We start from the raw sequence: 25,631 nt of genomic DNA, 5'->3' as shown, positions 1-25,631 counted from the left end.
TCCGCCCCCTGCTCCTCCCCCTTGGGCGGACGGACGCAGGCTCCTGCCCCTGGCGGACGGTGGCATCTCCCCCGCTCCTGCTTGGAAGATAGCTACCCCACCTCGACCCAGGAGTGCGGCAGCAAAGGTCGCCGTCCCAACAAAGCTGCCCGAACTCTCCGGCACCGGGAAGCCACTCGGTGGCGAGGACACTCCGACAGCATTTTTCTCCTTCCTCCCGGGTTTCGGCACCAAAGTAATGAGGTTCAATTACAAGGAAGGAAGGAGACGGAAACCGGCAAACATTTACACATTTAATAAAATAACAAGTAAAAAGACAGCCGGCAGCCCCTCGCGGACGACTGCCGGCGAATAAGACAGTACATAAACACAAACCACAACTAAAACCCAGGTCTGGTCCTCTCTCATCAACGATCCGGTCGCTCGTTCTCTTATGCTCCCGATCTCCTCCGTGATACTAGACCGGTGCGCGCACAGCTGACACTCCTTAACAATCACTCACCGGCCTCGACCTACGGTCTCACCCCGCCTACTCCACTACAATAACCTTTTATATTCTTCCCACACAGGCTCCCATTTCATTTTCCATGCTCTTTTGGACATACACATGTTTGGTCAATAATCAATTTATGAGTGGCCACAACAGGTTTTCTTTGTTTTCGGTTATTGTCTGACTGATTCAAAAAATTGTAACAACCTTTAACAACCTATAAACTCATGGGAAATAAATAAGAATCCTCTGAAATCCGAATACACACAAACCGTGTTTGTGGCCCTACATATCCTATACCAACTACTGTGGAAAAATACAGTTTACCTTCTGATAGTTTGGAAGAAAATGTAAATTAGCATGACACTATTCAAATCTTACTGGACTGGCTCATGCTCTGCCCTATGAGGTCATTAGATACATCTTTGATTATTCATCCGTATAAATTATGACTTAGTATAAACACATAAATACTGTATCAGGGTCAAATGCATAGGGCACAAAGACTCAGTCTTTAGAATGCTTATTTTTCCTTTCACCTTCCTGCTTTTCTTTCATTTTAATGCAAAAGCAGAAAACACTCTTTGCCAAATGATCGGAGACCCAAAGTACCCGCTGCTTTCCAAGGATGGAGACATAATTATTGGAGGAGTTTTTGCAATCAACAAGAAAGAAATGTTACCTTCATTTGAGTTCACAAAAAGACCTCAGCCTCTGTCATGCTCTAGGTTTGTAACATTGGAAACTCTCTGAAATACATTATAAATAATAATAACACAGGATGAATTGCTGATGATTGGTAAATTTTCTGACATTCATCTAAATGAAATAAATTGTCTTGAGCAAGTCCTAATAACTAAACACCCAGATTTTTAACCAAATATCTAAAAAGAAAAAACGCTCTATTTTTCTATTTTCCATTTGATGTATTTTATTTGAACTCTATATCAGAACACTAGCAAAACATCTGGAAACTAATATAGTTTTGTGGGGCACTAAAGAACAATCTTTGTTCTCTTCTTGAAATGCTTTATTTTAGGATTGCTTTGATTTGATTTGATTATTTGTTTTTGATGTGTTGTTTTACAAAATATTTTTATTTCACAAATTGTGTTGTTTTACCCGATGTCATGTCTGCTCTGAAGTGCTTTGAGAAAGCAACTTTGAATGGCGCTATACAAAATAAATGAATTATTATTATTGTGTATGAATTTTAGAGAGAACGATTCTAAATACTGTTTTGTGATCCACTTATTTATCTTTAGTCTGCTGCTTTAATGTATTAACAGTGTGAATCTACGAGATTTTCGGCTGGCTCAAATCATGATTTTTACCATTGAGGAGATTAACAGAAGTGGAACTTTGCTCCCAAATGTTTCTATTGGCTATAGAATCTATGATACATGTGGTTCACGACTGTCTTCAATGAGTGCAACTATGGCGGTGATGAATGATCAGGAGTTTGCAGCAAAGGAAAAATGCAATGGAAAGACTCCTATACATGCTATCATAGGAGAATCAGAGTCTTCTGCCACAGTGATTCTGTCCAGAACCACAGGACCTTTTAAAATCCCAGTGGTAAGAGACAATAACAGTAAAAGTTTGACACAGGCACAGTATTTCTGCATTAACATTTGACTGTTTCATATGTTTTCTTTTTCAGATAAGTCCTTCAGCTACATGTGAATGTCTCAGTAACAGAAAAGATTATCCATCATTCTTTAGAACTATTGCTAGTGATTATCACCAGAGCAGAGCACTTGCACTCATGGTCAAGCATTTAGGCTGGTCTTGGGTTGGAGCTGTGAACAGTGACACAGACTATGGAAACAATGGAATGTCTATATTTCTGAAAATAGCCCAGGAGGAGGGCATTTGTGTAGAGTACACTGAGAAATTCTACAGAACAGAGCCTGAAAAACTCCAAAAAGTTGTAAATACAATTAAAAAAGGCACAGCAAAAGTGATTGTTGCATTTATTTCGTTTGTTGAGATGGGATTACTTATCGATCAGCTAAGTATACAGAACATTACAGGCCTACAATTGGTCGGTGTGGAGGCATGGATAACATCAAAGATTTACATCACTCCAAACAATTTTCATGTGATGGGAGGCTCACTGGGATTTGCCGTGAGAAAAATTGATATTGAAGGTTTTTTAGAATATGTTATCAAAACATTCTGGGACACAGCTGTGCCATGCTCAGAAAGAGATGGGAATTATTCTCAAAATGCAGTAAATTGCAGCAGATATCAGGATCTACTTGGACTGAAAAATTACAGTGAAGATGTCCTTGAACAAAGATATGCTAGTAATGTCTACAAAGCAGTGTATGCTGTTGCTAATTCATTAAACAGTCTGCTCAAGTGCAAAGAAAAAGGAGGTTGTGATAAAGGCCTGAGAATACAACCACAGGAGGTAAAAAATATCAAATGAGAGAAAGTGGGAGTAAGAAGGCTCTCAGTTATGTTTTAAACTCTTTCAATAATAATGTATTTTACTAGGTAGTTGAGGCTCTGAAAAAGGTGAACTTCAGCCTAAAAATGGGAGATCGTGTGTGGTTTGACAGCACTGGTGGTGCAGTAGCCCAGTATGAAGTTGTGAACTGGCAGCAGGACTCTGATGGATCATTCCAGTTTAAAGCAGTGGGTTACTATGATGCCTCACTTCCCCCTGACCAGCGCTTAGTGCTTAACACTGAAAACATGATATGGGCTGGAGGACACTTACAGGTAAATTGAAATGTTTACGATGCAGGGTTTGTTTAAACTGAGGTACTATCGTGTAAATGAAGACAATTAAAAAGTAAATAAAGGTATTGCAGTACATAGTAAATAGCACATGCATCTCTAAAACATTAGTAAAATCAGTGCTTGAGGGCCGGTACTTCTCTATTTTAATCTATGGCGTACCTTAACTTTCTCACCTTTTGCCGGTACTTTGCCATTCCGAGTCATAACGTCATAATAAGTGTGATTCGCTAGAGTCACGGCGATAGTGTTTTTTTGGCTGTAGATCGAAGGGTTCCCATCGAGGGTTTTAGGCGCGGAGCTATCAAATTTCAACAGATTGATCAATCAAACAGGGTTTACGGAATTCCAGCCAATCAAATTACAGAGAGCATGCAGCATTTCAGCCAATAAAACCAAAGAACACAGAACGTTCAGCCAATCAAATTGAAGAAGACATACTCCAGGCTGGCGCTAATGATTGTGACTGTGTAGAACTGTTCTACACAGGGCTACGCTTGTTTGTCTTGTGGCGCCACTCCGCTCAGACCAATCGACGCATGGCAACACATGACCGCGCGAGAGAGAGACGAACCCCGCCTGGTCATATGCTTTTGAATCGCTCTCGCGATAGTGCGATGTCAATTGCTGCCGTGAAATCCAGTAAGCGTATGACGTTTGACGTATCGAGTGGGACAATAAAACGACACTTCACCGAGGTCAGTGCGCGGTAGAGATGCGCGGATGAGCAAAAAGGTCACCCGCAACCGCTGCTTCAAATAAATGATCCACCCGCCCGCAGGTATAATTTTCTCTGATATAGATATCCGCATCCGATCGTCACCTTAATTACTCTAATTCTTTGTTTTAAACATGATGTTATCAGATTCGGTGACGTTAGAACTAATCTGCTAATCTCTGATGGTACAATAATACGTTGATCGTAAAATGCTTTTAAAGGAACATTCATTTATAAAACAAAGGTTTGTCTTCGGGCAGATTATCCTACATTTTCTTAATAAAATTAACACAGGCGTTACTACCTTCAGACTTGAATATCGCCGTTTCTGTCACTGCAACACACAAACACACACGAATGACTGGATAACGGTACATTTTCTAGCACTGTCTATGTCTGCAAATGCTTAAATCTAATCATTCGATTTAACACACACATGATGTACCATATTCAAGGTCTTGTGGCTTTCATATACACACACAATTCCTCACCGTCGTTGCATATTAAATACCCAAACTTCGCTAAAACGCTCACACACGGTAATTTACTTTCTTTCTTTCCTTCCTTTTGTTTTGAATTCTCCCACCCTCCCGGATCTGTTTCGCCTCCATTTCTGCCTCTCTTCCGCCGGCACGCGCATAAATGAGTGCAAATTAGTTCCTGCCTCATGAAAAATGCATTTAAAAACATTTTTAGACAAATTTAGTTAATATTTATATATGATCTCATCCACCCGCGACAAAATGTATTTTTTTATTACCCGACCGATCATCCGCAGCGCCCGCGGATTTAACCGCCATCCGCGCATCACTAGTGCGCGGTTCAATATGTGAGGATGTCCGTTCCTAAAAAAAAGGTTTACGAAGAAAACAGAGCTTTTAAAGATGACTGGACAGAGAGGTACGGATTCTTGTGGCCCCAATCCAGCACAAAGCCGTTCTGTTTAATTTGTAACGAGACAGGTGGAATTATAAAAAGTGGAAATGTCAAACGGCACCATGAAACAAAACACAGATATTTTGAACAGAAGTATCCACACAACACAGAGGTGAGTACAACGAAACTACAACAGCTATATATTTTGCACCATTTTATTTTTGGCCTATACCTCTTGGTATGTTTTGCCACTTTTGGATTTGTTGTAAATGTCTCCTTTTTTTCAAAAAAGTAATGGTAATTCATTATAAAAAGTTATAAGGATGTGTATTAAAAAACTAATTTTGAAACAACCAATTGTCCGGACCTTTGACATTCTCGTGAATTCAGATTTGGACCTTTGAAAGTAGACTTTGAGAAGCCCTGGTGTAGAATTATGTGGGAAGCCAAACATAACATACCCAACGGTAAATCACAATTAAAGTGATCAAGTGTAAAAAATTCAAAGATGCGAGCTACTTATCTTTTGTTAATTCTGCTGTTTTAAATGAAAACGTAGGTGGTTTGTCACATAATGTAATGTGTGTTCGACTTGACTCATAGTATACAAGTGTATAGCATATTAGGCGTAAAATATGTGTACATGATGGATTTAATTAACAGAAGAAGTCAATAGAATGCAGAGCTATTACCACCGGTAAAGAAATAGCAATTTCATTGGTCAAATTTGTATATATATATATATATTTTGTATTCAAAATTATTCCAAGGGTTGTTTGGGAAACAGTATATAAATATGTTTACTAGCATTGTTGAAATACTGTTTTTCCGTTCTCAAAATTGCAAATGTGGTAATAATTTGCTTATGGCAATGTGCACAAGAGAGCACCGGAAACTTTTTTTCCCCACTTCAAGCACTGAGTGAGACAAACACTGCAATACGTACGGATGTAAATAATGTGCCGAGGCTAAACTTTCAACGTTAGTTATACTGTAACAATGACATGACTGTTCAACATTTAATATTTTGAAAAAAGGGCCAAATTAAGCATAGGATTGAAAAAACACATAAATCAACAGCAGATGGCAGTAATCAATGTTTTAAAGATGACACATTTTTTATTCAAAGTATTCAAAATACCCCAGATATAGTTGACATTGTCTGTTTGCATCATATATTTACATTTATAGTTTTTTAGAGTTTGTAGGTTATAAATAAGTGAAAACATAATCATCTTTAACATGTAGAGGGCAAGGTCTGTGTGCAGTGAGAGTTGTCCTCCAGGCACTAGGAAGGCTGTACAGAAAGGAAGACCTGTCTGCTGTTATGACTGTATTCCATGTGCAGATGGAGAAATCAGTAATGAGACAGGTAAACTAAACCTAACAACTTTTTAATATTTCATAGATATTTTCTATTAAGTTTCCATGCAAATTGGTTCTCAATTAAATTCACAATCACCTTTATTTTGGTCTACTGATCACAACTTTCTTTCCAGATTCAAATAACTGCATGCAGTGTCCAGGGGAATTCTGGTCTAATGCTGAGAAAAATAAATGTGTGTTAAAGACTGTAGAATTTTTGTCATACACAGAAGTTATGGGTATAGTGCTGGTCTTTTTCTCACTGTCCGGAGTAGGAATAACTGTACTGGTCACAGTCCTGTTTTACAGTAAGAAGGACACCCCCATAGTAAAAGCCAACAACTCAGAGCTGAGCTTCCTGCTGCTCTTCTCATTGACTCTGTGTTTTCTCTGTTCACTTACTTTCATTGGTCGCCCCACTGAGTGGTCCTGTATGTTACGTCACACAGCGTTTGGGATCACTTTTGTCCTCTGTATCTCTTGTGTTCTGGGGAAAACAATAGTTGTGTTAATGGCCTTCAAGGCCACACGTCCAGGAAGTAATGTCATGAAATGGTTTGGGCCGGTACAACAGAGACTCAGTGTTCTTGCCTTTACACTTATACAGATTCTTATCTGTGTGCTTTGGCTAACAATATCTCCTCCTTTTCCTTACAAAAATATGAAATATTATAAAGAGAAGATCATTCTTGAGTGCAGTCTGGGATCAACTGTTGGTTTTTGGGCTGTACTGGTTTATATTAGTGTACTGGCTCTCTTGTGCTTCATTCTGGCTTTTCTGGCTCGGAAGCTGCCTGATAACTTCAATGAAGCTAAATTCATCACATTCAGTATGCTCATATTCTGTGCTGTGTGGATCACATTTATACCAGCTTATGTCAGTTCTCCTGGAAAATATACTGTAGCTGTTGAGATATTTGCTATTTTAGCCTCAAGCTTTGGTTTATTATTCTGTATATTTGCACCTAAATGTTACATCATCCTGTTTAAACCTGAACAAAACACAAAACAACATTTGATGGGAAAAACACAAACTAAGTCCTACTGAGAAATAAACTTGCAAGGGTATCTTGTGGTTTTGCAAACAGATTTTATTTTCGTTGTTTAGGTAAAATGTTTTATATCTGTTATCATATTCTCAAATAAACATATCAAATTACCCACTGACTGTTGTATTTGTACAAATTAAAAGACAAAGAATGGAAATTGGTGGCTAAATCACAGAGAGCTTTGAAAATATTGTATTTAGAAAAAGTCAGAAGTCTGTCTGTCAGCATATGTTGTCCCTTCATGCCTCTGAAATGTAAACATCTTTTAAAATAAATTACTGTCAGGCATGACTAGGCTAGATTCTAATTAAAGTATTATGTTTTTGGAGCTACTTCAGAAAATAGAAGATATAACCCCACACCAATCTGTGACGGTTTCCCAGAAGTTTTCATGCTGGCTATACTGCAGATGTTCTTAAGAACGGTCTGTGCATATGGTCAACTACTGTATGCTTCATAGTGAACACCAAGAGATGAATGCTTTAGTGCATTCCATTAAAAGCTGATTTCCGATAGTGGATAGCTCCGCGCGGTACCCTGATGCCACACTATGACCGGTCCGAACAGCACCATAAAATGTTGCACACATCTACTGACTTGGCCATTATGCTTACATTTGTATGACAGTGTGCTGAAATCTGCTGGCCACATAAAAAATCACGTGAACAGCCCAGCAAAAAACAATCTGATCTGGGCAATAAATTTGCAAATTTTATTACAAATTTGTATTCTTTACTCATACTTATTTTCGAGAAACATGTGACTGCTTTGGTTATTTACTTTTCAAAGACACAAACAAACTGATTTGAGTGGGGGCTGTGAAAAGGCATTTTGTTGATTTGAAATGCTGTATTGTATACTCTCAGAGAAATGTGATGTGAGTTACATTTTGCTTGAGAACATAACTTAATGAGCTAGACATTTCTTCATGAATGAGATTCAACCAAATGCAAGCATGTTACAAAAACAACTAAACTAAAAATATTAGTAACAATAATAAATCTGGATAGTTTTATCATTTGTTTCTTTTGGTGCTTGGTAGCAAAAATACACATTTAATTAGCCACAGTTTCACAATTTGTTTCTGATAATTTAAAAAAAAAATATTGTCTGACTGATGCTTGACCTGGCCCATGCTTTCCCCTATGAGGTCATTGGCTATGTTCATAACACGTTCATCCATATTAATTAAGTCTATAAAAGTGCACACACTGTATCAGATCAATAGCATTTAGAAGCATCCAATGACCTTCAACTCTGGGATGTTTATTTTCCTGTACACACTCCTGCTTTTTCAACTCCCTTCTGCAAAGGAAGAAAACACTCATTGCCAAATGATGGGAGATCCCAAGTATCCGCTGTTTTCAAATGATGGAGACATAATTATCGGAGGACTTTTTGCTATTCGCAGCGTGGAAACGTTGTCTTCTTTTGAGTTTAATCAAAAACCTCAGCTTCTGTCATGCTCCAGGTTTGTTACATTGAAATGTACTTATGACAACAATTAAAGAAGTTTGATGTATTGAAAAGAAACACATTTTATTACAAAATACACTTCGGCACATGTACAAAATACTTTTGAAATGGCAAACTTCCAGTACATTGAGAATGTTATGGTAATTTAGACTACTGTGTTAATGTCTTTACAGTGTAAATCTAAGAGATTTTCGAATGGCTCAAACTATGACATTTGCCATTGAGGAGATAAATAGAAGTGAAACTTTGCTGCCAAATGTGTCTATTGGTTATAAAATATATGATACCTGTGGTTCAAGACTGTCTTCTATGAGTGCAACTATGTCAGTGATGAATGGACAGGAGTTGGCAGAAGAAGGCAGATGCAATGGACAGACTCCTATACATGCTATTTTAGGAGAAACAGAGTCTTCTGCCACAGTGATTCTGTCCAGAACCACAGGACCTTTTAAAATACCAGTGGTAAGAGGTAATAATTGAAACAGTTTGACACAATAACAGAAAGATGACTGTTTCAACGTTTCCTGTGCACTGTTTCTATTTCAGATAAGTCACTCAGCAACATGTGAGTGTCTCAGTAATAGAAAAAATCACCCCTCTTTCTTCAGGACTATTGCTAGTGATTATCACCAGAGCAGAGCACTTGCATACATAGTCAAATACTTCGGCTGGTCTTGGGTTGGAGCTGTGAACACTGACAATGATTATGGAAACAATGGAATGGCCATATTTCTGAATACAGCACAGGAGGAAGGCATTTGTGTAGAGTACTCTGTGAAATTCTACCGCACAGAGACAGAGAAACTAAAAAAAGTAGTAAATTTAATAAAACAAGGAAGTGCAAAAGTGATTGTTGCATTTCTCACCAGTTTAGAGATGGAAATTCTACTTGAGCAGTTTAGTATTCAGAACATTACAGGCCTCCAAATGATTGGTGTAGAAGGATGGATCACTGCAAAGAGTTTAATTACCCCTAATAGTTTTAGTGTGCTGGGAGGCTCATTGGGATTTGCAGTAAGAAAAATTGATATCGAAGGATTTTCAGATTATGCTATAAAAGCATTCTGGGACACAGCTGTTCCATGCTCAGAAAGAGAGGGACATTTTTCCCATTACGCATTAAACTGCAGTACATATCATGATCTACTTGTGCTGAAAAATTACAATGAAGATGTGCCTGAACAAAGATTTTCAAGCAATGTCTACAAATCAGTGTATGCTGTGGCTCATTCATTACACAATCTACTCAAATGTAAAGAACATGAAGGTTGTGACAAAGGCCTGGCAGTGGAACCACAGCAGGTAAAGACAATCGTAACCCTATTTTGACAATACTAGATGTTATCATGTAGTATAATACACCAATAACACAAATTTATTCAAGATGGTTCAGGCCCTGAAAAAAGCAAATTTCACACTTAAATTTGGAGATCGTGTGTGGTTTGACAGCACTGGTGCTGCAGTAGCCCAGTATGAAGTTGTGAACTGGCAGCAGGACTCTGATGGATCAATTCAGTTTAAAGCAGTGGGTTACTATGATGCCTCAATGCCCCCTGACCAGCGCTTTGTGCTTAACACTGAAAACATCATCTGGGCTGGAGGACAGCGGCAGGTAAATGACAACCTGTTTTATTCTAAATTGCTTGTTTAAACTAAGCGAACAGATTGTCAAAATCAAGAGATAAATACTTACACTGACCTATAAAAAGCCCTTAATGAGTTTGCATTTATCAAAAACTGAAGAGTTTCCTCCACAGCTCAACATTAGTTTTGATCTAGTTCTTACACACAAACTCTTTATATTTGTACAATATTACTATACTACTGAATTAGATTGAAGTAGAATAGATATAAAACATGTGATATATATCTGAATGAAAACTTATTCCATGTGGGAAATAATCTCCATTCTTTCTAATAATATTTTTACATTTTATCTTAGTTGACAATACAACAGAAACAGGCAGAGAATTCATAGAAGTACTTCCAGAGTACGATTTTATATAAAATAAATATGAGCATTATCTCAGATTACAATTGTTCCAGTCTTTAATCTTTTGTTTCAACATAAAAAATTCATGTTTTCCATTTTTTCTTCACGTAGAAGCCAAAGTCTGTGTGCAGTGAGAGTTGTCCTCCAGGCACTAGGAAGGCTGGACAGAAAGGAAGACCTGTCTGCTGTTATGACTGTATTCCATGTGCAGATGGAGAAATCAGTAATGAGACAGGTAAACTTCAGCCACAGTCAAACTTTCAAAGAAAACTTGTTAGTTGCTCTTTTTGTTTTTTTCTTCTACTGTTCAGGGTGCAGTTCATTTTCAAAAGAAGTTCATAACTAACACAATTTTACTGATGTCTCTATCTATAGTAATAAAAACTTCCTTTCCAGATTCAAATAACTGCATGCAGTGTCCAGGGGAATTCTGGTCTAATGCTGAGAAAAATAAATGTGTGTTAAAAACTGTAGAGTTTCTGTCATTCACAGAAGTTATGGGTATAGTGCTGGTCTTTTTCTCACTGTTTGGAGTAGGAATGACTTTTCTGGTCATGGTACTGTTTTATAGTAAAAGAGACACCCCAATAGTAAAAGCCAACAACTCGGAGCTGAGCTTCCTGCTGCTCTTCTCATTGATTCTCTGTTTTCTCTGTTCACTAACTTTCATTGGTCGCCCCACTGAGTGGTCCTGTATGTTACGTCACACAGCGTTTGGGATCACTTTTGTACTCTGTATCTCTTGTGTTCTGGGGAAAACAATAGTTGTGTTAATGGCCTTTAAGGCCAAACTTCCAGGAAGTAATGTCATGAAATGGTTTGGGCCGCTACAACAGAGACTCAGTGTTCTTGCCTTTACACTTATACAGATTCTTATCTGTGTGCTTTGGCTAACAATATCTCCTCCATTTCCCTTTAAAAATATAAATCTTTACAAGGAAAAAATAATTTTTGAATGCAATCTTGGTTCTACAATAGGTTTTTCTGCTGTACTGGGTTATATTGGTCTACTGGCCCTCATGTGCTTCATTCTGGCTTTTCTGGCTCGGAAGCTGCCTGATAACTTCAATGAAGCTAAATTCATCACATTCAGTATGCTCATATTCTGTGCTGTGTGGATCACATTTATTCCATCTTACGTCAGTTCTCCTGGAAAATTCACTGTAGCTGTGGAGATATTTGCCATTTTAGCTTCAAGTTTTGGATTATTATTCTGTATATTTGCACCTAAATGTTACATCATCCTGTTTAAGCCTGAACATAATACAAAACAACATATGATGGGAAAAACACAAACTAAGTCCTTCTGAGAAATAAACTTGCATGGGTATTTTAACATTGCAGTAGTTTCTGTTGTCTATCTCATGGATAATGTTGCTGTTTTTCAAGTTTTCATTAAAATTATTTTACATCCAGCTAAATTGACTGGTTTAATACTATGTAGATATATTGATATGGCAGGAAACAATGAGAAAAAATCTAAAATACTAAAAGTTTTAATGAATGTAGAAACAAAAACAAAGTGTTTATAGCAAAACTATTTATTCTCTACAGTTTGACTATGATAAATTATTTGAAACAACTATTACTGTGATACAAGTCTTTGGATGAAAAGTTAATTTAATTTAATCATTTGGCAGACGCTTTTATCCAAAGCGACTTACAGTGCACTTATTAGGGACAATCCCCCTGGAGCAACATGGAGTAAAGTGTCTTGCTCAAGGACACACTGGTGGTGGCTGCTGGGATCGAACCAGCAACCTTTGATTTACCAGTTCAGTGGTTTAACCCAATAGACCACCATCTCGCACGTTAAGAATGAGGAAGCTAAATGCAACAGTATGTTTTGTCAATATATCGCATACACTGTAAAAAGTAATTGACATAACAAATGTACTTTAGAAGCACACACAAATAGCATGCAAAAAAAAAACTATCTAAAAAAGTCAAGGGTCAAGAGCCCAACTCAAGTAAAGACAGATCACCATGACGGTGACTTTTGTTAGTTTGGCAACGTTTGTAAAACATAAAAAAAACTGGAAACTGAATGTTTTTAAAACATTTTCAAATGCATGAAATACCCCTAAGTAAAGTTCTCATAACAAACTTTTTCATAGCTGGGTATTATTTTTCTGCTGTTTAAAGCCGCATTATTAGCTGCTTTGGCGAAATCGCTTTTTTGAATATCTTGGCTTCTTTTATCATCTGGTTATGTCACGGTGTTAGAAGGGAAGGAATTCATTTGTGATTATTCTTATTTACAGAGTTATACGTATGTTTTTTCTGTATGCTTCCCTCATTTAATGTCTCTGTGTTTTTGCCTTTTTTTCCCAAAAGTTTTGACCAAGATAAAGAAGATAAACTCATCTCAGTACCTTTTGTTTCTGATCATATTTAGGTAATTTTTATCATCTCTGAATAATAATAAAATTTAAATTATTCTTTTTGATTATATGTTATTCATTTTTAATTAAATAGACCTTATTACCTTAAGTAAATTTTACTTACTCACTAAATTTATGCAATACAATTTATTGAATTATACTATTTTCTAATAAGTTGTTTTTTAATAAAAAAAAAATGCTTGTTAATCGGTTGCCATAATTTTTTGAGTACATATAAGGTATTACTTGTTACAGTGTAAAAAGTAATGCTGTAAAAGCTGTGCTTTGAAAGAATATAGATCTTAGGCCTTTTTATGTGTAGGCTACTAACATATATCAATTTAGATTTTCTGTCCAACAGTATGAACAGGATTTCTGACGAATTAGCAGTTTGATCATTTGTAGGTTTTGGACAGTGATCCAAGAAGTTTAAGTCTATCTTTGGAATTTTTAAGGGAAAGGGGTACAAATAAAAGAATGTAGTTGCCAATATTGACTGAAGGAAATGAAGAATTTTGGTCATACAGTTTGGCATAAGATTCAATCTTATTTAAAATGAGATTAAGATGGGAAGCAACTAAAATAGTTACTATCTATTTTACACACCATTTACAGAGCTTTGGTGAAAAACTTTACTATCTATTCATCACATTTTATGGAAGTAAAGTAGCTACTGTTGACCCAGTTATGAAAAACATATTCTGGAGTTTATGTAAAATGGTGCCAAAAAACATTCAGTGATTGGTGCCACTAGCCCAGTGGCTCATTCAAGCGCTCCAGACATGTAGACATGTCCACCATGTTGAAATGGTCCACTCACGTCACTCACATTTCGCTAGAATGCCACAACACTGCAAACCAAGGTGATTTAAATTTCAAAAGAAGTGAATATCAGTTAGATGTTGTCATGTGTTAGTTTAGAAAATATAATGTTTGAGGTTACACAAGAGTAAAACAAGTTATAGTAGGTATACAGGTATACATTTAATTGCAAAAGCACAGTCGGCTTGCTTTTGAGTGTTAGCGGATCGGCTTGCGCAGGATTGCCAGATCTATATATTATTATCCTTCATCACATGCCTAATGTCCCTATACTCCATATTTAACAGAATTTAACATTGATTTGACAGATTGACAGCTAAATTATACAATTATTCCACCTCTAACCTGCGGAAAAAAAAAACGTTTAACAACAAACAAGTTTATAAGTAACCTAATTTCTTCAGACTGCACACTTGGCAACACAGACCGGCTTGCACCATTCCAATTTGGTGGACAACCTACAGTGTGTATTGCGGCCCATAGAACAAGCTGCTCATGCGGCATCTAGTTTTATTAAGGCCAGGGGTTCCCAAACATTTCAGCTCGCGATCCCCAAAATAACAGTGCAATTGACTCGAGATCCCCACTATCCTCGGAGGTGGTCAAAGTATTCGCACGCAAGGTCGCACGCAACTGCTCACTTGCACTTATTAGGTGTATCAAAACATTCGCATGATGACAACACAGGAAAACACAGTCTAAAATAATACTATTTTATGGTAATTTACTCATTATTGTTATACATAAACCACAAACTATTACTAGATGGTCAAATTTCATCAAACAGATTTGAGTGCTGAGACAGGTGAAGACAGGCAGACACAGACGACCAGAAAGACCAAGGGGGTGTTGACGGTGGAAGAAGCAATGCTCGAGACAGGAGGGAATCCGAGCAGGAGGAGCCAGAGACCATCCAGGCCACAGCCCTGATGGTGACCACCAAAGGAGCCGATGGAGGACGGAGCCGTGGAGGAGGGGAGGCTGACAACGTCAAGAAGCCAGCATGAGGCGGAGGCCAAGAGCCGAAGAGCCCGGGTGACGCCGAGGATCCAGAGGCCCAGGGCGGAACTGAAGGCTCCAGTGCCTGAGGGCAGAGACGGAGATACTGGGAGGCCTCTGGAGGGCAGAACGGGACTGGCTGGGAGGCCTCTGGATGGCCGGACGGGACCGGCTCGGAGACCACTGGGAGGCCGGATGGGACCACCTGGGCAGGACCGGGCTCTGGCGGCTGGGCAGAACCGGGTACCGGACTCGGGACCACCGGACTCGGGACAACCGGACACGAGACAACCGGACTCGGGACAATCCGGACTCGGGACCACCCGAACATCTAACAGACATCAGGATGAGCTTCTGCGTGAGCATCCTGAACTGCACCTTGTGTAGGTGTCTGTTCAGGGTATATAGATCTAAATTGGGCAAATTAATTCTGTTATATGGTCTGGCTATTGTCAATTAAGACTACTGGCCAAAGTGAAATCTTTTCTTTCTTTTAAACACTTCGAAACTGCAATTCATGCCTTTATTTCCTCAAAACTGGACTTTTGTAATTCCCTGTATCTTGGTTTAAACAACTCTCTGTTATCCAGGCTTCAAATGGTCCAACATGCAGCTGCAAGACTTTTAACTGGTGGTCGAAAACATGAACATATAACCCCTGTTTTAATGTCATAGCATTGGCTTCCTGTTCGCTCCAGAATTGATTTTAAAGTGCTTTTGCTAGTTTTTAAGTGCTTGAATGGTCTTGCCCCCCCTTATCTCGCTGACCTGCTCTGTGAACATCATCCGGAACGTTATCTTAGATCAGCAAATCAAAGACTACTAACTGTCCCAAAGTCAATATTAAAATCTAAGGTTGATCGGACTTTTGCGGTAGCCGCACCCAAACTCTGGAACAGTCTTCCCACTCATATCAAAACTGCACAAACAGTTCATATTTTTAAATCAAAGTTAAAAACACATCTTTTTACTTTCATTTATGCTATGTGATGTTTTTGTTATATGTTGTCAAAATAAGGCCTCTAGGCATACTGTCAGCCATAATAAACAAATGGGCTGTGGTATTTAGGAGAGGATTAATTAACATTAATATGCCACATATGTCTCAAGGTTTCTACTTTCTAAACATTCTGTATTTTAATACAGCATATTGCCCAATAAATCCAATCACATGTACACATTTCTTGTTTCATATTTATACATCAAAAATTCTGTAACAGTGATATGTTTTTAAAACACTGATTTGTACTTATTCATTCATGAGTCAGCCGCCATATGGTGAACGGAATGTGCTGCTTCTCCTTGCCGCTCAATGCAAGTATAGTAGTAGACGCTGATAGAGGCGAATCCTGCACCAGTAAAGCGAGACCTTACACTCGCGGAGCAGTACTCCCAACAATTTTCCACTGAATGAAAGCTAAAGTTTATCCAAAAAGAAGCTAAGTTTGCCTATATGCACCTCTGCTGAAAAAATGCAGGTGAAGGGGTCATTTTTTTTTAAAAATCTACTGAAAGAGTTGCTAATTTAGCATAACTTGCGAGACGAATCAGGAAAGAATGGGAAACGTCTCGGGTTACTTGCTACCCTATTCCCTGAAAAAGCGTGAACGAGATGCTGCGTTTCTAACGCAATGGGAGAACAGTCTTTGTTCGACCGGTTGTGAAGCATGTGTGTCAAACACGCAAAAATTATTTTGGCTTTAAATAACCTCGGCAGGTGACGTGGCTAATTACACCCGCACCTGCCGGTTACAAATACGCGTGAATGCAGACGCGTCATCAGGTCTAACTTAGTCTGAAAGGACGTCCGGGCACGCCTACAGTGCGGCATTGAGGCACAGCATCTCGTTCCCGCTTTTTCAGGGAACAGGGTTGCACCCAAGTAACCTGAGACGTTCCCTATCAAAAGCTACACTCAATGCTGCGTTTCAAACGCTATGGGAACGAGAATACAAACGCTGCCGCACTGCAAGTGTCTGGACCCCCCAAGGTTGTGTGACGTGTGTGCACAATCCGAGAGGAGGCCTCAGATACGACTCTGGGATGTAGACTCCAGGACATGTGAGCCGGGAGTGGCATGGACATCCAGACTATAAAATCTAACGAAAGTGTGCGGAAAGGACCAGCCCGCCGCATCACACACTTGCTGCAAGGGGACACCTCTTGCTAAGGCCATAGAAGATGTAACCCCCCTTGTTGAATGAGCTCTGACTCCTAGAGGTGAAGCTTGACCGCGAGCCTCATAAGCCAGAGCAATATCATCCCTCACCCAATGTGATATTGTTTGCTTGGTTGCAGCCGCCCCTTTGTTGCGGCCCCCATTTCATATAAAAAGTTGCTCTGATTAACGCCACTGGCTAGTGCGTTGGACGTATGTCTGAAGAGCACGTACTGGACACAGTAGGTGTAATCTATCCTGCTCCGACGTCGTGAACGGCGGAGGGCAAGAGGCCTCAAGAATAACCGGATGCACGGTGGAGAAAGGAACTTTAGGCAAATAACTCGGGTGAGGATGCAGAATAGCTTTGACCATCAAAGGGGCAAAATTTAAACAGGACGGCGAGGTCGAGAGCGCCTGCAAATCTCCAATTCTCTTAAGAGACGTTATTGCCATTAGAAAAACCATTTTAAAGGTCAGAAGCCTGACAGGCGCTGACTCCATAGGTTCGAAGGGGGCGCTAACTAGACCCTCGAGCACTGTCGCTAAGTCCCATGAAGGGACTGTCCGTCTAGAAGGAGGCATCAGCCGCCTCGCTCCACAAATGAAGGGTGCGACTAAAGGGTGTTTCCCACAGAAACCCCCCAAAATCAGGGCGTGGCAGGCCGAAATGGCGTCCACACAATCCTTGAGTACCGGGGATTGTCCCTGAGGACAGTTTATCTTGCAGAAACTCCAGTAATTGGGTCTGCATGGTGTGCCATGCACCATCTGTCAACATCACTCCATGTTAGGGCGTAGCTCCTTCTAGTGGAGGAAGGCCTAGCACTTAGAATAGTCTCTACTACATCAGTCGGAATCTGAGAACCAGATTCTGGTTGGCCAACGGGGAGCCATCAATAAGAGGTGCGAGCCCTGTTGATAGACCTATTCCAGGACTCCAGGGAGCAGAGCTATCGGAAGAAATGCGTAAAGACGCAGTCTGGGCCACGTATTGGCCATCGCGTCCAGACCCAGGGGAGCTGGATGAGTCAGAGAAGTAGAGGGGACATTGTTCCGTCTCCTGCGTAGCAAAGAGGTCCATATCCAATTTATGGAGTTTCCATTCCCCGTTGTCACAGCTTGTCTGGATAGCAAGTCTGCTCCCTCATTCCTATGCCCCGGCATGTGAATCGCTCTGAGGGACAAGAATTTGCCCTCTTCCCAGGCGGGATTTGCTGGGCCAGTTTGTTCAGGTGGCTTGACCGCAGCCTGCCCTGTTGATTTATGTACGAGACTACTGAAGGGTTGTCCCCCCGCACTAGGACATGGTAGCCTCGTAACTACCGGAGGAAGTATTTCAGGGCCAGAAATACAGCCATCATTTCGAGGCAATTGATGTGGCAATCGAGAAGATGACCTCTCCAGATCCCTTGGGCTGGACAGTCATTTAAGACCGCACCCCAACCCATAAGGGATGCGTCTGTCAATAGCACCTTGCGACGACAACACGGACCGAGAGTGGGACCTAAAGTCAGAAACCGAGGTCTGTACCACATAGTAAGGGTGAGAAGCCCCTGGCGCATCACCCTTATCTGCCTCTGGGGGTTGGCCCTTGAATAAAACCCCCTGGCTTTGAGCCACATCTGAAACGGTCTCTTGTGCAGGCGTCCCAGAGGTATCACCGTGGAAGCCGCCACCATGAAACCTAGAACTCTTTGAAAGTGATGAGTAGCTTTCTGGCCTAGCCTGATGCTTCGCAGGGTGCTCAGGATGGATTCGACATGTACAGGAGACAGTTGTGCCAGCATCGTGGTCGAGCCCCATGTTATCTCTAAATAGATTGTTTTTTACGTAGGGGAGAGAACGCTCTTTGTGGCGTTGATTCTTAACCCGAGAGATTTGAGATGAGATAGGACGACATCCCAAAGTCGAAGCGCTTTTCCGCAAGACTGAGGTAAAATTCAGCCACTCGTCTATTTATTTCAAATGCGGATGCCCTGGAGTCGCAGGGTGCATTTTGTGTATGTGCGGGGTGACAAGGCAAGGCCGAATGGAGAACCCGATACTGGTTAGCTTCGCCCCCGAAAGCGAACCTCAGGAATTTCCTGTGCTGTGGCAGGATCTCTTTATGAAAGTATGCATCTTTCAAATCGTTCGTCATGAACCAGTCGTGGGACTGAATGTAAGACATAATCATCTTGATTGTCAACATTTTGAACATGTGCGTCTACGGACGCAATCCACTATCCCTTTTGGGAACTAAAATATACCGGCTTTAGTAGCCTAATTCTCTGTCTGGTAGTGGAACACGTTCTATGGCCCCTTTAACCAGCAGAGCTTGTAATTCTTGTGCCAGCACATTTGCTCTCTCCAGTTGCGTGGACGTGAAGACCACGCCGTTCGCGTGGTGCCGAAGGAACGCCCCGAGGCGGAGCTATCTTACCCCGCAGAAACCAGGGAAACCTTGTCCTCCGCCGGCTCAGAAGAAGTGCCGGGGCACGCTTCAGAAGTGGACGCGAGGACGTCGCGGTTTGGCTAATGCCTGGAAGAAGCGGACGGATCCGTCTCCCGTGCCTCAGCAAAAACAAACCGCGAACCACAGGGTGAGGAAGAGGTGTCTCGTTCTTGTTTAAAAAAGGCGAGACGAGCACGCAGAACTCTGAAGTCAAAGACATCACAGAGTTGACACTCTCCCTCAAGTCCCTGGGCGGCATGGTCAGCCCCCAAGCATTCAAAGCAGAACTCATGTTTATAGAAATCGGTGAGGATCCTCTCACAGGGAGAGACACATCTCCGATCCGAGTCAGCCATGGTCCTTTATTTTTATGTATGTGCTTTATTCCAACACTGGGCTTAGTAACTAAAAAAGTGCTTGGTCACTAATGTAAGAATCTACTTATTTTGCTTTGGCAAAACTTTGAAAACAACTAAAGAGGGAGACTTCTCCCTCACACACGTACACACAAAGTGGTCCTTGAAGACAAAAGAACCTGATGACGCGTCAGCATTCACGAGTATTTATAACTGGCAGTTGCGTGTGTAACTAGCCACGTCACCTGCAGAGGTTATTTAAAGCCAAAATAGTTTTTGCCGTGTATGACACACGTGCTTCACAACCAGTCGAACCAAGACTGTTCTCCCATAGCGTTTGAAACGCAGAATTGAGTGTAGCTTTTGATAGGGAAACGTCTCTGGTTACTTGGCTGTAACCCTGTTCCCTGAAAAAGCGGGAACGAGATGCTGCGCCTCAATGCCGCACTGTAGGCGTGCCTGGATGTACTTTCAGACAAAGTTGGAACCTGATGACACGTCCGCATTCACGCGTATTTATAACCGGCAGGTGCGGGTGTAATTACCCACGTCACCTGCCGAGGTTATTTAAAGCCAAAATAAATTTTGCCGTGTTTGACACACGTGCTTCATAACAGGTCGAACAAAGACTGTTCTCCCATAGCGTTAGAAACGCAGCATCTCGTTCCCGCTTTTTCAGGGAATAGGGTAGCAAGTAACCCGAGACGTTTCCCATTCTTTCCTAATTCGTCTCGCAAGTTATGCTAAATTAGCAACTCAAAAAAAAAATGACCCCTTCACCTGCATTTTTTCAGCAGAGGCGCATATAGGCAAACTTAGCTTTTTTTTTAGAAAGTAGAAACCTTGAGACATATGTGGCATATTAATGTTAATTAATCATCTCTTAAAGACCACAGCCCATTTGTTTTTTATCGCTGACAGTATGCCTAGAGGCCTTATTTTGAATTAATATGTTTGGCACCATGAATTGTGAGTCAGCAGATGGTACTACATAGAGCACTGAACACTCTGACAGAAAGCATTTTCCTTCAAACAACTAGGAGTGCAAATTATATTTCACTAGTTATATTCCTCAGTTTCTACCCCTGCTTGGTCTGTCTAATGCCCTTCCCTTAGACGTCATTGTCTATGTTTGCAACCATTCATCCATGATAATTATGTGTATAAAAGTCAACACGCTGTATCAGGTCACTTGCATTTGGCAGCCAGAGTGTAGCTCAACCTTTGGGATGCTTTTATTTCTCACACTCCTGCTTTTTCATGACCTTCATTCAAAGGCAGAGGACACTGTTTGTCGAATGATGGGAGACTCAAAATACCCGCTACTATCTAAGGAAGGAGACATAATGCTCGGAGCTCTTATTTCAGTCCATAGTAAAGAAACTTTTTCTTTATATGAGTTCACACAAAAACCTCAGCTTCTGTCATGCTCCAGGTTTGTTGAATATTAGAGATATTTTAGAGACAACAATATATGTAATATAAACAGAATATTAATTAAATATATATATAAAAAATGTAAATAAACTGTATTTTCATCACATAAACAATTGTTGCAATTATAGCGATGTATGCGATAAAAAAATGTGTATCCTTTTCCAACATGTTTACCTGTTTAGTAGTTGCTGTTAGCCCTCTGGTTGAATGTTTCCACAGTGTAAATATACAAGATTTGCGGTTGGCTCAAATCATGACCTTTGCCATTGAGGAGATTAACAGGAATGAAACTTTGCTCCCGAATGTTTCTATTGGCTACAGAATTTATGATACTTGTGCTTCAAGATTGTCATCTATGAGTGCAACTATGGCAGTGATGAATGGACAAGAGTTTGCAGAAGTAGACAGATGCAATGGAAAGACTCCTATACATGCTATCATAGGAGAATCAGAGTCTTCTGCCACAGTAATTCTGTCCAGAACCACAGGACCTTTTAAAATCCCAGTGGTAAGAGTGGCAAAAGCAATAAAAATGGAGCCAATAAGCTGATTTATGATATTATGAATGGTTCTTGTGCTTTCTTTTTCAGATAAGTCACTCAGCTACCTGTGAATGTCTCAGTAATAGGAAAGATTACCCCTCTTTCTTCAGAACTATTGCTAGTGATTATCACCAGAGCAGAGCACTTGCATACATTGTCAAACATTTCGGCTGGTCATGGGTTGGAGCTGTTAATAGTGACACTGAGTATGGAAACAATGGAATGGCCATATTTCTGAATACAGCACAGGAAGAGGGCATTTGTGTAGAGTACACGGTGAAATTCTACCGAACAGAGCCTGAAAAACTCCAGAAAGTTGTAAATAAAATAAAGCAAAGCACTGCTAAAGTAATTGTTGCATTTCTTTCCAATTTTGAGATGAAGAATTTACTTGAGCAGTTAAATGTTCAGAACATTACAGGCCTGCAAATGATTGGTGTTGAGGCATGGATAACAGCAGAGAATTTAATCACTCCAAATAGCTTTCCTGTGCTAGGAGGATCACTGGGATTTGCAATGAGAAAAATGTTTATTGAAGGTTTTTTAGATTATGTGTTAAAAGCATTCTGGGAGACTGCTTTTCCATGCTCACATGCAGATGGGAATTCTTCCCACAATGCTTTAGGTTGCAACAGATATCAGGATCTGTTTCTTTTAAAAAACTACATTGAAGACTTGCCTGAGCAAAGATATACAAGTAATGTCTACAAAGCAGTGTATGCTGTGGCCTATGCACTGCACAGTCTGCTAAAATGCAAAGAAAAAGAAGGTTGTGAGAAAGGCCTGACAATACAACCACAGCAGGTAAAAAGACTAATGAACTAAAAAGGCGATAACCCTTCAAACATGCACCAATGCACTAACATGCACTGTGTTAAAATGCACCAATAATAATGTTAACAATGTATTTTTCCTAGGTGGTTGAGGCTCTTAAAACAGTCAATTTCACAGTTAAATTTGGAGATCGTGTGTGGTTTGACAGCACTGGTGCTGCAGTAGCCCAGTATGAAGTTGTGAACTGGCAGCAGGACTCTGATGGATCAATTCAGTTTAAAGCAGTGGGTTTCTATGATGCCTCACTGCCCCCTGACCAGCGCTTTGTGCTTAACACTGAAAACATCATCTGGGCTGGAGGACGGATGGAGGTAAATAACCTGGTTGTACTACAGAATATGTTTTGAGTGTTTGAGGATAATGAAGGAAAATATCAAAAAATATATTGTTGTGTCTTATTTAGAGGCTGAATTCTCCATTACTTAAAAACTTCAATGTTAAAGGATTAACCATTTTTATTTGTATAGTCTATAATGTCATGTTAGTTTGGAAGAATTTAATGTGGTGTATATTACATGTGGTTTTCAAGTGAACTCTTCAAATTATTTGTAAAAATACACATTTATCTCTTTTCTACACCACATTTAAACAACCATATTTTTTCATGTAGAAGCCAAGGTCTGTGTGCAGTGAGAGTTGTCCTCCAGGCACTAGGAAGGCAGGACAGAAAGGAAGACCTGTCTGCTGTTATGACTGTATTCCATGTGCAGATGGAGAAATCAGTAATGAGACAGGTAAACTTCAGCCCAAATCAAAGATTCAAAGAAAACTGGTTAGTTGCTCTTTTTGTGTTCTACTTCTTGTGTTCAGTGTGCAGTTTCTTATCAAAGGAGTTTATAAATGAAATAACTTACTTTTTGTCTCTAACTATAGTGATCACAACTTTCTTTCCAGATTCAAATAACTGCATGCAGTGTCCAGGGGAATACTGGTCTAATGCTGAGAAAAATAAATGTGTGTTAAAGACTGTAGAATTTCTGTCATTCACTGAAGTTATGGGTATAGTGCTGGTCTTTTTCTCACTGTTTGGTGTAGGAGTAACTGTACTGGTGACAGTCCTGTTTTATTGTAAAAGAGACACCCCCATAGTAAAAGCCAACAACTCAGAGCTGAGCTTCCTGCTGCTCTTCTCATTGATTCTCTGTTTTCTCTGTTCAATTACTTTCATTGGCCAGCCAACTGAATGGTCCTGTATGTTACGTCACACAGCGTTTGGGATCACTTTTGTACTCTGTATCTCTTGTGTTCTGGGGAAAACAATAGTTGTGTTAATGGCCTTCAAGGCCAGACTTCCAGGAAGTAATGTCATGAAATGGTTTGGGCCTTTACAACAGAGACTCAGTGTTCTGGCCTTCACTCTTATACAGGTTCTTATCTGTGTGCTTTGGCTAACAATATCTCCTCCTTTTCCCTATAAAAATATTACATATTATAAGGAGAAGGCCATTTTTGAGTGCAGTCTGGGTTCTGCTTTAGGGTTTTCTGCTGTGCTGGGATATGTTGGAATATTGGCTCTCATGTGCTTCTTTCTGGCTTTTCTAGCTCGGAGGCTTCCTGATAATTTCAATGAAGCTAAATTCATCACATTCAGTATGATCATATTCTGCACTGTTTGGATCACATTTATCCCATCTTATATCAGTTCTCCAGGAAAATTTACCGTAGCTGTGGAGATATTTGCTATTTTAGCCTCAAGCTTTGGTTTATTATTATTTATATTTGCACCTAAATGTTACATCATTCTGTTTAAACCTGAACAAAATACAAAACAAAATTTGATGGGAAAAACACAAACTAAGCCCTATTGACAAATAAACTTACAAGTTCATACAAAATTGGCAGTGTTTATTTACATCTAGCCTAGTCTATCTTCTAGCCTGTATGTGCTAGGTTAACAAGTAACTGCTGCGTAATACTGAATAGGACCCCTCTTTATCATTTTCAAAATAGTTTGAAAGGTTTTGAGGACATTTTTAAATTGATAGAAACAAATATGTGACCCCAGTCTGTGAAAACCATTCTAAAGTCTAAAGAAAACCGGGCTTAGTATGTCGGTAACATGTATTAGGATTTGTTGCTAGCATGATGTTAACATGATAAGCATGTTATTGACATGATGTTAACACAATTAACATGTTGTTAACATGATACTCCAAGTGCTTGACCTGATTTGCAAAGTGGTTGATGTCCTCAGGGCAACGTATGTTGTTGACATTGTATTAATAAAAACCTAAACCCACACCAACCCCCAACCAAAAACAAACCCCTAAAATCAGATGGAAATGATATGTGAAAACAATGGTCGAGAACAGGGGTGTCCAAAGTCAGTCCTGGAGTACCTGTGTCCTGCAAGTTTAGCTTCAACCCTAATCAAACACACCTGAACAGCTAATCAGTGTCTCACAAAGCAGACTATAATCTTCCAAACAGGTGTGCTGAGCCAAGTTGGAGCTAAACTAGAAAGTTCTAGAAAGACCTTATCCTGGTTGTTAGATTACTTTTAAATAAATTAAATTTAAATGTTTCCCAGGGTCAACACGATGGTGCCCTAAGGACATCAACCACTTGACAAGATCAGCAGAGTCTACTCAAAGCCAAGTAAAATGAACCAACCCCCATGACATCAAAGTACCGCTCGAGTAGGGCTGTGAGGGTGGCAGTTTTTTACCACCGCGGTGGTAATGAAAAAAATCAACCGCAGTGGTTGGGAAATATTTTTTTTTTGTAGAAATATTATTAATATTAAAAAATATTTATATTTTAAAATCTTGAAATTGTTAAATAGTTAAATACTTGAAATTTAAGTATGTTATCTGAAATAAATGAGGATGAAAGATCTGTCCATGTTTAATGCACAAATTGATCAGTTAAATGGCACACGACGGCATATAAAACATTAAAATAAACATCAGTAAATAATGAAAACCTTACAAATTCCCTTTGA

General features: G+C 39.8%; 4 protein-coding genes across 4 annotated transcripts in view; 3 read left to right on the top strand and 1 right to left on the bottom strand.

Moving 5' to 3' along the window:
• Nucleotides 1-25,631, bottom strand: part of LOC130435844 (uncharacterized) — a 476,195-nt gene that overhangs the window by 432,634 nt on the left and 17,930 nt on the right. The gene's annotated exons all lie outside the window — the stretch shown is intronic.
• On the top strand, nt 1,010-7,248 carry LOC130435824 (extracellular calcium-sensing receptor-like). The gene is made up of 6 exons (XM_056766675.1): nt 1,010-1,218; nt 1,780-2,068; nt 2,154-2,909; nt 2,996-3,223; nt 6,084-6,207; nt 6,335-7,248. The coding sequence occupies exons 1-6, from the start codon at nt 1,010-1,012 to the stop codon at nt 7,246-7,248; spliced, it is 2,520 nt and encodes an 839-aa protein (XP_056622653.1).
• On the top strand, nt 8,512-12,028 carry LOC130435825 (extracellular calcium-sensing receptor-like). The gene is made up of 6 exons (XM_056766676.1): nt 8,512-8,720; nt 8,899-9,187; nt 9,272-10,027; nt 10,110-10,337; nt 10,830-10,953; nt 11,115-12,028. The coding sequence occupies exons 1-6, from the start codon at nt 8,512-8,514 to the stop codon at nt 12,026-12,028; spliced, it is 2,520 nt and encodes an 839-aa protein (XP_056622654.1).
• Nucleotides 21,095-24,495, top strand: LOC130435841 (extracellular calcium-sensing receptor-like). The gene is made up of 6 exons (XM_056766690.1): nt 21,095-21,309; nt 21,531-21,819; nt 21,902-22,657; nt 22,771-22,998; nt 23,298-23,421; nt 23,582-24,495. Exons 1-6 carry the CDS (start codon nt 21,104-21,106, stop codon nt 24,493-24,495), a joined length of 2,517 nt encoding a protein of 838 aa, XP_056622668.1. The 5' UTR covers nt 21,095-21,103.

Source organism: Triplophysa dalaica, chromosome 14 (assembly GCF_015846415.1).
Source record: "Triplophysa dalaica isolate WHDGS20190420 chromosome 14, ASM1584641v1, whole genome shotgun sequence".
NCBI lineage: Eukaryota > Metazoa > Chordata > Actinopteri > Cypriniformes > Nemacheilidae > Triplophysa > Triplophysa dalaica.
The sequence above is the reverse complement of the archived record's forward strand: the minus strand, read 5'-3'. Positions and strand labels throughout refer to the sequence as shown.

What these genes read in the sequence shown, in the direction of transcription:
- LOC130435824 (XM_056766675.1), top strand. Translation starts at nt 1,010, where the DNA reads ATGCTTATTTTTCCTTTCACCTTCCTGCTTTTCTTTCATTTTAATGCA. An exon ending in TGAGAATACAACCACAGGAG is followed by an intron (nt 2,910 to 2,995) that starts GTAAAAAATATC and finishes GTATTTTACTAG; the next exon opens with GTAGTTGAGGCTCTGAAAAA. An exon ending in GGGCTGGAGGACACTTACAG is followed by an intron (nt 3,224 to 6,083) that starts GTAAATTGAAAT and finishes TTTAACATGTAG; the next exon opens with AGGGCAAGGTCTGTGTGCAG.
- LOC130435825 (XM_056766676.1), top strand. Translation starts at nt 8,512, where the DNA reads ATGTTTATTTTCCTGTACACACTCCTGCTTTTTCAACTCCCTTCTGCA. An exon ending in CAGCTTCTGTCATGCTCCAG is followed by an intron (nt 8,721 to 8,898) that starts GTTTGTTACATT and finishes ATGTCTTTACAG; the next exon opens with TGTAAATCTAAGAGATTTTC. An exon ending in AGAAATCAGTAATGAGACAG is followed by an intron (nt 10,954 to 11,114) that starts GTAAACTTCAGC and finishes CTTCCTTTCCAG; the next exon opens with ATTCAAATAACTGCATGCAG.
- LOC130435841 (XM_056766690.1), top strand. Translation starts at nt 21,104, where the DNA reads ATGCTTTTATTTCTCACACTCCTGCTTTTTCATGACCTTCATTCAAAG. An exon ending in CAGCTTCTGTCATGCTCCAG is followed by an intron (nt 21,310 to 21,530) that starts GTTTGTTGAATA and finishes ATGTTTCCACAG; the next exon opens with TGTAAATATACAAGATTTGC. An exon ending in TGACAATACAACCACAGCAG is followed by an intron (nt 22,658 to 22,770) that starts GTAAAAAGACTA and finishes TATTTTTCCTAG; the next exon opens with GTGGTTGAGGCTCTTAAAAC.